The sequence below is a fragment of the Calidris pugnax genome, unplaced genomic scaffold, assembly GCF_001431845.1.
Source record: "Calidris pugnax isolate Ruff unplaced genomic scaffold, ASM143184v1 scaffold56, whole genome shotgun sequence".
In the NCBI taxonomy this organism is placed as follows: Eukaryota; Metazoa; Chordata; class Aves; order Charadriiformes; family Scolopacidae; genus Calidris; species Calidris pugnax.
Genome location: NW_015090839.1, coordinates 12,019,735 through 12,032,062, shown reverse-complemented (window position 1 = coordinate 12,032,062; position 12,328 = coordinate 12,019,735). Strand labels below are relative to the sequence as shown.

General features: G+C 35.8%; 1 protein-coding gene across 1 annotated transcript in view; it reads left to right on the top strand.

Annotated features, from left to right (window-relative positions):
• Positions 1-12,328, top strand: part of AQR (aquarius intron-binding spliceosomal factor) — a 53,924-nt gene that overhangs the window by 28,574 nt on the left and 13,022 nt on the right. Inside the window, exons 21-28 of the mRNA XM_014941989.1 lie at positions 867-1,013; positions 1,547-1,616; positions 2,811-2,921; positions 4,356-4,465; positions 7,043-7,178; positions 7,972-8,181; positions 9,005-9,142; positions 9,769-9,840. Of these exons, the coding sequence (XP_014797475.1) occupies positions 867-1,013; positions 1,547-1,616; positions 2,811-2,921; positions 4,356-4,465; positions 7,043-7,178; positions 7,972-8,181; positions 9,005-9,142; positions 9,769-9,840 (994 nt within the window). The remainder of the gene's footprint in view (positions 1-866; positions 1,014-1,546; positions 1,617-2,810; positions 2,922-4,355; positions 4,466-7,042; positions 7,179-7,971; positions 8,182-9,004; positions 9,143-9,768; positions 9,841-12,328) is intronic.

Genomic DNA, 12,328 nt, shown 5'->3' with positions numbered 1-12,328 from the left:
ATAAGAATTGAAATATATTTCCTGTTGAAGGAATAGATTTGACTGGGAAGGGAGAAGATGCCTTTCCCCTCACGCCAGTCAGCTCTCGTCATGGCTAAATTTAACCTTGAAAAGCAGGGAGGTAATCTTCCATGCTTCGTTTTCAACCACTGCCTGCAGAATATGTGTGGAGAAGGCACTAACGCTGTATAATGATACAAAAATAGTCCAAAGGTGTCAAGACAAGATAGCATGCACAATTTCCCCCAATAAACTGGTATTCATTTTCAGTTCATAGATTAAAATACAGATATTCCTATTTATGAAGAGCTATTGCTCTTCCTTCGGCTGCATTTGTCCTGTAAAGAGACTAAGAGATTATTGCTGTTAAAGATGTCTGCGTTGTTTTCTCAAGACATTTGGATAGCCATTGGAATTCCTTCACCGGGACTTATTTCTGAATTAGAGAAGCCTGCTAACATATGATACAGAGGGCTATAAAATCAAGTTGTTACTGCTGAACAGAGAGTGCTGATGGCTTTCTATTATAACTTTACTCCTGTCCTTTCCATTTTCATTTACGAACTCTATGCCTTCAGTATTTTTTCCAGCTGGCTCTCTCTAAACTGCTTCTGGCTTTTCAAGCTATGTGAAGAGCACTTCTGATACACTTTTTGTCAAATATGCTTTCTTAAAATTGTCTTTATTGATTTATTTGTAATCTCTTTTCCCTGTCCTCATTAATACTTTGTCTGCAGCTCTTGTTTCCATATTGTGAGAAAGTTTGTCATAATGGTGGAAAAAAAAGAAGTTGTTGTGTATAAACTTTTAAGACAGTCTAGTGTCCTAGAGAAGGTGTTGAAGTGTAGTCTCAAATTGTGTTACAGGATAACTTTCCCAATAAAGGGCGGTAAAGGAAAGAAAAGGAAAGAAGATGATGGGAATGAAGAAAAACCTGAAGAAGCTAAAACACTGATTGTAGAGCCTCATGTCATTCCAAACAGGGGACCATATCCATATAATCAACCAAAACGGTAATAAACAGATGAGAATTTATTGACAAATGGTAACATGCCTAGCAGTTCATTTGCAGAAATACTTCAAAATAATATCGGTGATTGTAAATAAAATGTCATTTTGACTTCATTGCCGAAAGAAGATTTGAATATGAGACTGGTTTGTTTTACATTAAAATCAAACTAGTCTATTATCTGTTCTCTGTTAAAAAAAATCCCTTGAAGAACAATGAGAAATACTGTCTTTTAGTATTGTGTCAGGACTTCAAACATTAGGAGAATCGTACCTAAATATTTTTACAGTATTCTCATCAAATAATAACTAAAGGCAAACAGTCTTTTAGATGGGATGATTTTGTTGTTACGTGGACGACATGATTTACTGTCTTGCAAGATTGTCATGCCTGTAAAAAAGGTAATCGTTTGCAGGCATGTGGTTCTGAATAAACATGTAGCCAATTAATTTAAATCAAACTTATTAAAATAATTGCTTTTATCAAAACTGTTGGCATAATCTATCAGTTCTCTGATCTTGTTTCGCTTTGTTACAGCAATACTATTCAATTTACCCATACTCAGATTGAGGCTATACGTGCAGGAATGCAGCCTGGGCTAACTATGGTAAGAATTTTTTTAAGGATTTTATACTCTTCTTTTATGTGAATACTTCTGTTAATAGTTTAAAAATATGAAAAATTAACATACAAAGGTTCAACATCCTCTCATCTTCACAAAATCATACAGAAACACATTTGATCTCTGTATAACTGTATCCTGTGCTTCAGTGGCTGAAGACTTTTGACAACAACTGAATTTACTTTTTTGGTTGTTGGATTGCTAGTTTTAGACTGTTAAGCTTTTGCCATGTCTGTTATTTTTGGCTGTTTTAAATTACTTGCATCATTTTCAGTTTGATCTAACTCCATTAAAGGAAATGAAAGTCACTGAATTGTCTTCAGGAAGGTTTTTTTTTTTTTTTGCTGTCTTGTGAAATGTAATATGCAATCTTTTATATCCTGCTGATTCCTAGAACTAAGTTACAAACCAAAGCTGTAGATCTATTATGAAAGTAATTTTTGACCAGCAAATTTCTGCAAAGGTTTTTAAGGTTTACCACTCTCTATTAGACTTTGAGTACAAGCTTCTGTGTCCCAAGGAGGTAGAGTTTATCTTGGATAAACTCTATAGACTCAGTGGAATATTTGAATTACTTTTCTCTTATATTTCTCTGATATATGATCAGTTGTAGATTTTTGAGTAAATAAAAAGAATGGACTTTTTTTTTGCTGTTCTTTATATCTGCCTCACCTTGTTCTCTTTCAGTTACATGTTTTGATGGTTTTTTTGCCTTTTTCCCTAGTCTGTCCTGAGGCTGCTAAACAGTCTTTTTTCTCTTAGGAGGTCTGTTTTCATGGGTTGTGAAACAGAATAGTAATTCATATGCTGGACTACCATATTCTTTTTCGGCAGGAATCTTCCTAACTAACCTGAGTTAGTCTTTCCTGATTAATTGTATTTTTTCTTGAAGTTCTCAAAAGCCAGCAAGTAATTGGTGTATTACTGCATTCCTCTTAGGCAGGAATCTGCATTAGTGTTGCTAAGTCTTTCATAGTGTGTGCATCTGTTCTAAGTTCACAGAAGCCAGCAAGCAATTGTACATGAAACAAGATTTTTTTATTGTTAATGTTTGATGTCAGTGTCTTGTGAGATTGTTCTGGTTTTTTCCAACTGGCTATATTTCTATATTGGGCAACATTCTGATAAATTGTGTGTTGATTTTTTGTTTGTTTTTAATCTATTTTGTTTTGGTTACAGGTAGTGGGTCCACCTGGTACTGGAAAAACGGATGTAGCAGTCCAGATAATATCTAATCTCTATCATAATTTCCCAGAACAACGAACTCTTATAGTTACCCACTCTAATCAGGTAAAGTGTCAGTCATGTATGAAATTTTCATGTAATTAAAATCAAGAAGACCAGCAGGTATTGAGATCAGTAGGTTTGGGTTTGCAGTTGTTTCTTAACAATGAAAACTTGAGTTGGCTTGTGTGCAGTTTTGCCAGTTGCATAATGTGAAATTAAATTTTTCAATTTCAGATTTGTAGTTCTGAGCTATTTATCAGAAATTTTCAATATATTTAACTGATTGGGGCTGGAAATTAGGAATTATTTTGAAAAAGTTCTTACAGATGCACATTCACTGCATGCCTGCCAGATTTTTGCTAACTAGCTTTCTCAGACACTGATTGCTCTGTGCTTTGTATTTGTAAGGGAAGGGATGAAAGGTAGTAGGTATTGTCATGGAATCATTGTAGAATACCAGGTTAAAAGGATCATCTCATCCAACCTTCTTGGCAAGAGCACGATCTAGACAAGGTGGCCCAGCACCCTTTCCATCCAAATTTACAAGTGTGCAGTGATGGGAACAGACACTTTGGCTGTTGTTCAAAGAAGCGTGGATGGGGCTTCATTTTGTTGAGGAGTTACAACTGGAGTAATATAGGCCAGTCTACAGTGGGTTGCAGGAGAGTAACAGGTAGCGAAGTTGGGAGAAAGGATTGAGAGCATTTCTGTTGGTGAGAAAAGGAAGGAAATAATTTGAGGCAGGTAGGAGACTCTTCTTGCCAGACAAGACCAATATGAGAACGTGACCTTGAAATTGTACTTCAGGATATAAACTGTATCTCAGCAGGGTTCATTCCCTATGCCTTGACACTGTATTTTAACATATTTGCATGACTTCCAGCTGACATGAAGTACAAGTGAAACTTACTCATGTTTATTCTTTGTTTCATAACTTGGTGATCCAGCACTCTCAAACATAATTACACTGAACTGTACAGCTGTGAGAGAATTGGAGAGTTTAAGGAAGGAGGGTAGCACACCTGGAAGTTTAGTTCAGCAAAACTTATTTATCCATACGGAATACAGTTACAGCACCTGCCAGTCAGTACCAGATCATGCTCTTCTAATGTACAGAAAAAGTTAAATGGTTTAAAGTCATCAAATAAAATCAGTGTTTGCAAAGTGTGCTTCTTGAGGCAGTTTTATAAACTGATAGCTTTATCAATGAAATTAACGAGGTGATAGAATAAAATTTTAAAATTGCTTAAAAATTGTAAAATCAAATTTAAGTGTTGCATAAAGTATGCAAACACAAGAGTTTTAGTAGGCTAAATTCCTTGGTTTTGGGATTTAGAGCTCTAGTTTCAGTATTAACTTCATGTTTGCTTTGGCTTTCGTTTATACCAAAATAGGCATAATTTTGTAGCTGGCTTACCAACAATTCTTCAGTTTTCCCCTGCAAGAGCCTCTGGACTTCTAAAAACTACCTTTTCTCCTGTTCTTGTCAATCTTTAGGCCTTGAACCAGCTGTTTGAAAAAATCATGGCTCTAGACATTGATGAGCGTCACCTCCTGCGTCTGGGTCATGGAGAAGAGGAATTAGAGACAGAGAAAGATTTCAGCAGGTGAGAAAGGAGGTGCTAATGATAAACTCGCTTGCATAAACGTTTTAGCAAGATGTATGTGTTGGATCCCTTCTGCCCCCTTGGAAATGAGCAAGGAGCTGTGCGTGGCAAGTTTTACCTTTCTCCTATTATTGCATTGCAGTAATGCAGAGTACACTTGTATTCAGTACAGGGTTAAGTAATTTTGGTTCTTATTCACTACAGAAACTGTGTTCTCTCGAGAATCTAAAGGCAGAATCGGGCAGTTGCTTGTTCACAAACTCAGCTGCCTCAGTAGGTGCAGTTCATTATATTCTGGGGCCATGTACATTTTATAGAATTGATCTGTTCTGTGAGAGAAAGTTGAATACTAAAGGTAGATTGTTGCAGTTACAAATTTTTTTATGCAAATATATCACTTCTACTGGTATGGTGAATATTGCATTAATAAACGTAAGCATGAAATTAAACTTTCTGATTTAATTCTTTAGAATATTGCTTAATTACAAAGTTGCTTATTTTATTGGTAAAAAGCACGTTGAAGAATAACATACGTAAGGAAAGCTATCAAGTCTATGTCTGTTCAAAGATTTAAGAACCTGTTCTTGTAAATATTTGTGCGTTAGTCCAATTGACGTCAGTAAGATTACACACATTCATAAATGTAAGCAGGGGTATAAGGGTCATGCACTGGAAATAACTGAACTGTCCAGTACTGGATTATTGTAGCAATACTTTGACCTCAAAAGCTGCAGTAAAAATTATATATAGTCACAAGAAGCTACCCACGTATGCATAGTTGAGTTTCATTTAGCAAACTAAATACCTTGTGATTTTGGGGGTTTTTTCTTAAATTTCAATGCTTTGACATAGTCAAATTATTTCAGAAATTTGACAGCCAAAATCTTAGTGAAGTGATGCCATGGCAGATATTTATTTAGTAATATCTACAGTTTAGTATATTCCTTGAACAGTAGAGCTGATCATGAAAAGGGGTTTTCTTGAGACATTCTACATGGTCTGTTTTCATTCTTTTTGAAGGTAACTCCAGACATTACTGGAAGTCCTGCGGGTTCTGGCAGTTTGGGAGGGGAGGGATAGGGGCTGATGAATTTATTTGAAGGTGGGCTGCACTGCTGTGAGAAGAGAACTCTGCTTTCCATTTGCCTTTTGTTTATTTTTAGGTTGCTTCTGAGTTTCTGGTTTTTCTGTGTTAAGCTGCCCTAGAGGGCACAGTACTGCTTAAGGACTTTCTACTGCTTGGCAAGCTTGGTGTTCCTTTCTTGCTACCTCTGCAGGCACAGCAAAGCTGGGCAGGGGGTACAAGAACATAAGGTGCAGAGGATCTGATTGAACTGGTGCTGCCACTTAAACACAAAGGGGATCACAACTAGAGAAAACTTTTGTAGCAATGAACGAATATGTAAAAGAAAGCAATGACTTGAATTGCGAGAAATAAGAGGACATTGGAAGCGTGAGAAAAAAAACCTCAACTAGTTGCAGTTACTTGTAATTACAAAGGATTAGTTTTGTTGAAGAAGAAAAAGCTGTTTAGTGTTCCAAGGATCTTAACTGTCACAGTTCCTGAGGAACGTTTTTTCCAGTTGTGAACAATATCATATTCAGTTGTGTCTTCGTAAATTCAAATCTCCAGCTTTAACTACTCTTATCCTCCTAAATAAGACAGTGGAACCCATTGTGATTACCAGGGATAGTGATTGGTCTTTTTTTTTTCTGTGCAGAAAGCATATTTTATGACTAGTAAGTTTAATAAGAACTTGAAATTTAGCCTTTATTCACATTTGAGTTTTTAATTGCATATGCATTTTTAAAAGAGTGTCCTGTTCCTCTCAATTCTTTAATTCACCCATTTATACCACTTTTTAATTTGTTTTCTTTTTAGAAAATGTGATACAATGATTTTTGTTCTTCTCATACCCCTTCTGGGATGGGAGGAGTGCATGGATTAAGGAAATTGATTTATAAAGGAAAAAAATTGGGCTTGAATTGAGTAAAAGGAGGAATAATGGAAAAAGTAGTTACAAACTACTCAGTCATAAAAGTTATTAAACTGGCAGCTGTAAATACAGGACCTCCCATGTGTGGATGCAGACCCGTCTGTTATGGTGGGCTGAGTGTTATTGCAAGACACTTCATATATTGCCAAAGGAAATCAGCCTTATCATACTGAAACTTTGGGTATAGGTTCTATTTATGATGCTCCATAGACTTGTATAACTTGCTTGTGTTTGCGTAACATGTGGTATAGCGTAATTCCCAAACTGCACATTGAAAGTAATGCTTTTCTGCTTTACAGGTACATCATGAGAATGTTAAGCTTTTATTGACATGATAGGATAACAGGAACGTTTTCTACAGTAATGGTTCTTGGATGGCTTTGTAAATTATTAGGTCTCAACTGATAGAAATACTCAGCATATAGCAAATTCTTGGTTTTTGGAACCTGTAGGTAGTTGTGGGGGGTTTTTTGGAGGGTGTTGTTTATTTGCCAATCTCGCATTGTGGTACTTAAGATACAACAGTTTTGAATTAAATGCATTTAAATACAAATTATGTTATATTTAATCCACTTTGTAGATACGGAAGAGTTAATTATGTCCTGGCTCGAAGACTTGAACTTCTGCGAGAAGTTGGGCGGTTGCAAGAGAGTCTTGGAGTCCCAGGAGATGTTTCTTACACTTGTGAAACAGCTGGCCACTTTTTCTTATACCAAGTAAGGACTGAAATACTTCTACTGTATGACCTCAATATGTTATGAAACACTTTGTAAAAATTGGACTGAATTTTTCAGAACTGAGTATTAAAAAAAAAAGGCATTTTCTTTGTTGGTTCAAAACACAGTAACAGCTAAAGCTATAATTGTGACATTACTTGTATTGTTATTGTTTTAAATCTTGTGTGATGACTCACCAGTTGAAAGGCTAGCATTGCTGCTCTTCACGACTGCTGGCAAAGACTCCAACCTGAAGTTTCTCCTTCAGATAGGAAAATCTGTGGGCTGCTTTACATTTTGGACAAGCATTAGGGCAACTGTTTGATGATCGTGCTAGAAAGGTTTTGTGGTGTTACATGCTAGTGTGAAATCAGATGCATAGTATACAAAGTGGTGATTTTTCTATATATTGTATATCGCACGTTTCCCTTCCATATATTTTTTAGGGACATGGTCTCTATTAGCAATTAGCGTGGCTTAAGCAGACTTGTAGAGTGGTACTTAGGATCAAATGTATACACTGTGTGGTTTTTACAGAAGTTACTCTGGGCTAGTTTCAGTGTAGGCCTAAACATCAGATGGTCATCAGCTGTTGAAGAATACTAGGAGCGCTGCTAGAACCCACCACAGCATCAAAAGTGTTGTCCTGATACAAGGTCAAATCCTTATTTAAACATACCTTACTTTTGTGATCTTTTTTTTTTTTTTTTTTAAATACTGTGCGCAAGACTATACCTTGACAATGACTTTGTGATACAAAAACATGTAAATATGACACTTTTGTTTGCCATAGGTAATGTCTCGTTGGGAGGAGTATATCAGCAAAGTGAAAGTTAAAGGTGGAAAATCGCCAGATGTTAAGGATGTTTCCAGTTTGTTTCCTTTTCACCAGTATTTTGCAAATGCTCCTCAACCAATTTTCAAAGGTAGATCCTATGAAGAAGATATGGAAATTGCTGAAGGGTGTTTTAGACATGTTAAGAAAATATTCACTCAGCTTGAGGTAAGAATGTAACTATTAAAGGTAAGCGGGATCTGGGTAATCCTATAAAAAACTGTACACAGTTCCCAAATTCTCCTTTGCCTTACATCCTAAAAGGAGTATATGCCTCTAGGCAGCTTCTTTAGCTTGCAAGGCATTTAGGTGAGAATTTCCAGCTTTAAGTAATATAGACGTATTTCACAGCAGGGACAAGAGTCTGATCTGTTTTATTTTGATCTTAGGAAAGAGCCATTCTGCGTGTTCCTTTTTCACTGATTTAGGTTACAAGGGTTGGTGTGCCAGTCACTGCTCCTTTCATCCTCACAGGGTTTTTGTATTTAGAGAGGGATAACCTAGAATTAACTTAAACAGATTATCTTCTATTTTTCCCAGAATTGCTTGAGAGGCTTTTAAAAGTTAGGGTAAAGGTGATGTAGGTATCCTTTGGTCATATTAACTGTATTGGTCTTTCTAATACTGAACTTGATGTGATGTTATGATGCAGTGAAGCAGAAAACAAGAAGATACAGTAAACCAAAATTTGGGGGGGAGAGGGATTCTAATAGGGATCCTCAGAATACATTAAATAATTGTCTGCAAATTTATATATGTACACAGGTTACAGAATTCTTGGATGTTGTTTTTAAAAGATTGTTCTTTGAAATATTGCTGTTTCCAGGTTTAGCATAAAAAATTATTCACATGGGATTGTTAACAGTAGATACCTTCATAACTTGCTGATCTTATTATATTTAAAAGGTGGGCAGATATTGTGAGTAAATATATTTTATAAGCAATAATTTTTTGAATTCTGACTATTAAGATTTTCTTTTCTCCTCCATAGGAATTCAGAGCATTTGAACTTCTCCGCAGTGGCCTGGATAGATCCAAATACCTATTAGTGAAAGAAGCGAAAATCATTGCCATGACTTGTACTCATGCTGCTCTGAAGCGACATGACCTGGTTGAATTAGGTTTCAAAGTAATGATTATACTAGAATTACTATGCCAATTGTTTTTCGGCTCGGGTTGTTTTTTTCCCCCCCCTTGTATAAACCTTTTCATTTGTCCTAAAACTAGGCAACTAGATTATTTTGAGATGCATTTTTTTTTTTTATCAGTATATTTCAGATTGTAATTTTAGTGAAGAAAAATTTAACTTCTGTAGGTAAAAGGTGAGATCACTTTTAAGAAGTTATTGTATATATATAAGTGCTTAGTAGTGCATCTCTATTTAAAAAAAAAGTTAGATTTGCCATATTAGATGATGACCAGCAGTGATATGATTGAGTAATAAAATAAAGGCAGAAATGGGCAAATCCATGGCCTTTATAACTGTGTTTAACTAAAAAATTAATTATTTGAGGAAGAAGAACTATGGTGCAGTGCTGTTTTCACTCTAGCGAAAATGTAAGCCCTGATTGGTAGAGGTAGATCTGCCATGTAGTAGAATTTCACCTTCTGACATTGATTTTTAGTAATATGGTATTTTTCCTGTAAGGTAAAATCCTGCTGTAACTGTCCCATCCAATAAAACCCAAATGAGTAATTGATGCTTTCTTTTGTATTACTTGATTGATGGACACCTCTTTACTTTTTCTTTCTCAGTATGACAACATCTTAATGGAAGAGTCTGCTCAGATTCTGGAGATCGAAACCTTTATACCTCTCCTGTTGCAGGTTAGACCTGAATTATAAAACATATTACAAAAAATCATAAATGAAAGTTAGTGTTCTTGAACAATGTAGAATATTAAAAGGAAAATATCTTGTGCATAAAGTAACCTACAACTGATACTTGCGTTTGAGTGGACACTAAGAACTTTCACATTGGTCTACATTAGTTGTTTATCCTAGTTTTTTAATATTACAGAGTAAGCTAATATGTTATATTGCTTTTACTAAGTAATCGTATTAGCAGGCTTTCATTTTGAAAACAAAAAAGCGAATATACTTATGTAAACTAGGTCCTGGCTTTGTTACTTTTATTGTTTTTCATTTAATAGTGATTATTGCTAATTTTCAAATTTTTTTTAAATTAATATTTTAAATTAAATGTTGGGTTTGTTTCCTAAGAAGGTAAGGCTTACAAAATTGCTCTGTGCCATCCTGTCAGCTTGTGCTGTTTCATCAGTTTCGGCCAAGATTAATGGAAATAGAGAGATAGGAAGTACCTGCAACTTTAGGAAAACTGGAGCCAAGTAGGGAGTAACATCTAATTGATGTTACAACCCCACAAAAAAGAAAAGAAATGGTTACTGGTTCTGCTTCTACTTTTGCCCAATAATTATGCACCTTTTGTTTAGCTAATTGGTGAATGTTTAGCCTGGAATAAATGGCGGCTTGTGCTGTGTTTGGCAAACCAACAATTGGTAGATGAAGGAATGCAGATGTGATGCAGTTGAGCAGAGGAAGTCTTGCAGCTGGAAAGGGGCCAGCATGGCACAGGGAGCACATACAGCACAGTCTTTAGGGAGCCAGGAAGCAATGACCCCGCACCGTAAGGGGTTGTTGTAATGGAGGGTCAATGCTGCTACTTTTAAAATTGAGTATCTTTCCCTAAAGTCGTTTACTCCAAACATTGTAAGCTCAACATGTTCACTCAGACTGTCTTGAAATTTTTGTGCCTCCACTGAAGGTTATCTCTGGTTGCTTTTAGCAACCTGAGCTTGAGATGAATCACTTTCCTGTTTTAAGAGCTAGGGGATTTCACAAGTTAGCAAAATGTGCTTCTCGCACATCTGGAGCTCTGTAATCTCAGATTATCATAATAAAATTGCATGTCTGGAACTGAAGTAAAGGCTCTCTCAGGAGCTCTGTGCAAACCCTTTAGCTGTGAGAAGTCAGTAAAACTGAAGGCAGTCTGTGCTGTTCATTTGATTCATACTCCAGTGGCTTTCTGAAAAATGCATAGTCTGCATTTGCTCGTATTCTAAAATTAAATTTCCTTTCAGAAGCTTTCCCTGGAGCAGATATTTTCATTGAAAAGCAATAATTTTAAGTCTTATAGAAAACGACATTTAAGATTTTGGATAATAATTCTAAAACAAAATTAATATAAATGGAAAAAGGTGTGATAGAAACTCCATGAAATGTTTGATATATTTGTGATTTTAGGTCATTTTTTTTTAATTTTCCACTTTAACAATGGGGAGTAGAATACAATTGCAGGAAAGTAACTCAGTGTGGGCCTAGTGCACAAAAGAATACACGTCCAAGTTAACCATATTGCTGCTAAAGCTCCAGTCCCTTTCTCAGCTGCTGTTTAGCTCTGTAGGTTTTTAAGGGATATGTATATAGTTCTTTAACACTTTCTTGACGTGTTTAAGACTTGATGAGTTTTGATGGTTCTGAGGCAACTAGTTCACCCTCTAAACCCCAGATACTGCCTGAACTCTGGACAGGAGCACATATTTGTCCGTTTTGTTTGGGGGGTTTAGAGAGCAAGCCACTACTGGGTGAGGTTTCTCACAAATCATAAAAACAGTGATAGTCAAGCTCTCTTTTCTTCCACTTATTAGTTCAGCAATTATAATAATACAATCAAAGATACTTGGTTCCTTTCTGTCTTGCAGGCTGTAGACAGTAGTCTCTAGAACAACATTCAATTTCATTAAACCTAAAATACAAGAATTCTTCTTGCTGCTTAGTTAGATTCCCCTAACTGTCAGGTATGGAGGTGTAAGTTGTCATTTAGGTGGCTTCTGCAATTAGGTATTTAAATCTCTGTGCATAAAGACACTTGTAATACTTTAGGCTATTGCTTTTGTGTTTTGGCAGTCTTGAATTTAATGCTACAACATTGTACTGTAGTGCTGTGTAATGAATAATTCCTGAATGGCTTTTACCATAGTTTTCATTGATAATTAATTTATTATATTTAGTGAAATAAGCATCTTACAGTGTTTTTCAAATGTTTGAATGAGCATTGAGTAACCAGATGCATTGGGCTGGTGGGGTGGAATAAGTGTATATGAGCAATGCAGAAACTGAAGAGTATTGTGCAATTAAAGCAGACCTTTTCACCATGGAGCCATATTATGGGGGATATTCCGTGACCATTCTTACAAGAGCTGTCCAAATAGTCCTGGAAAATTGAGGGTATTTTTAACAAAACCTAAAGAACTAAGCTTCCACAGTAGAAATACTTGATTTCTTGCACTTGCAA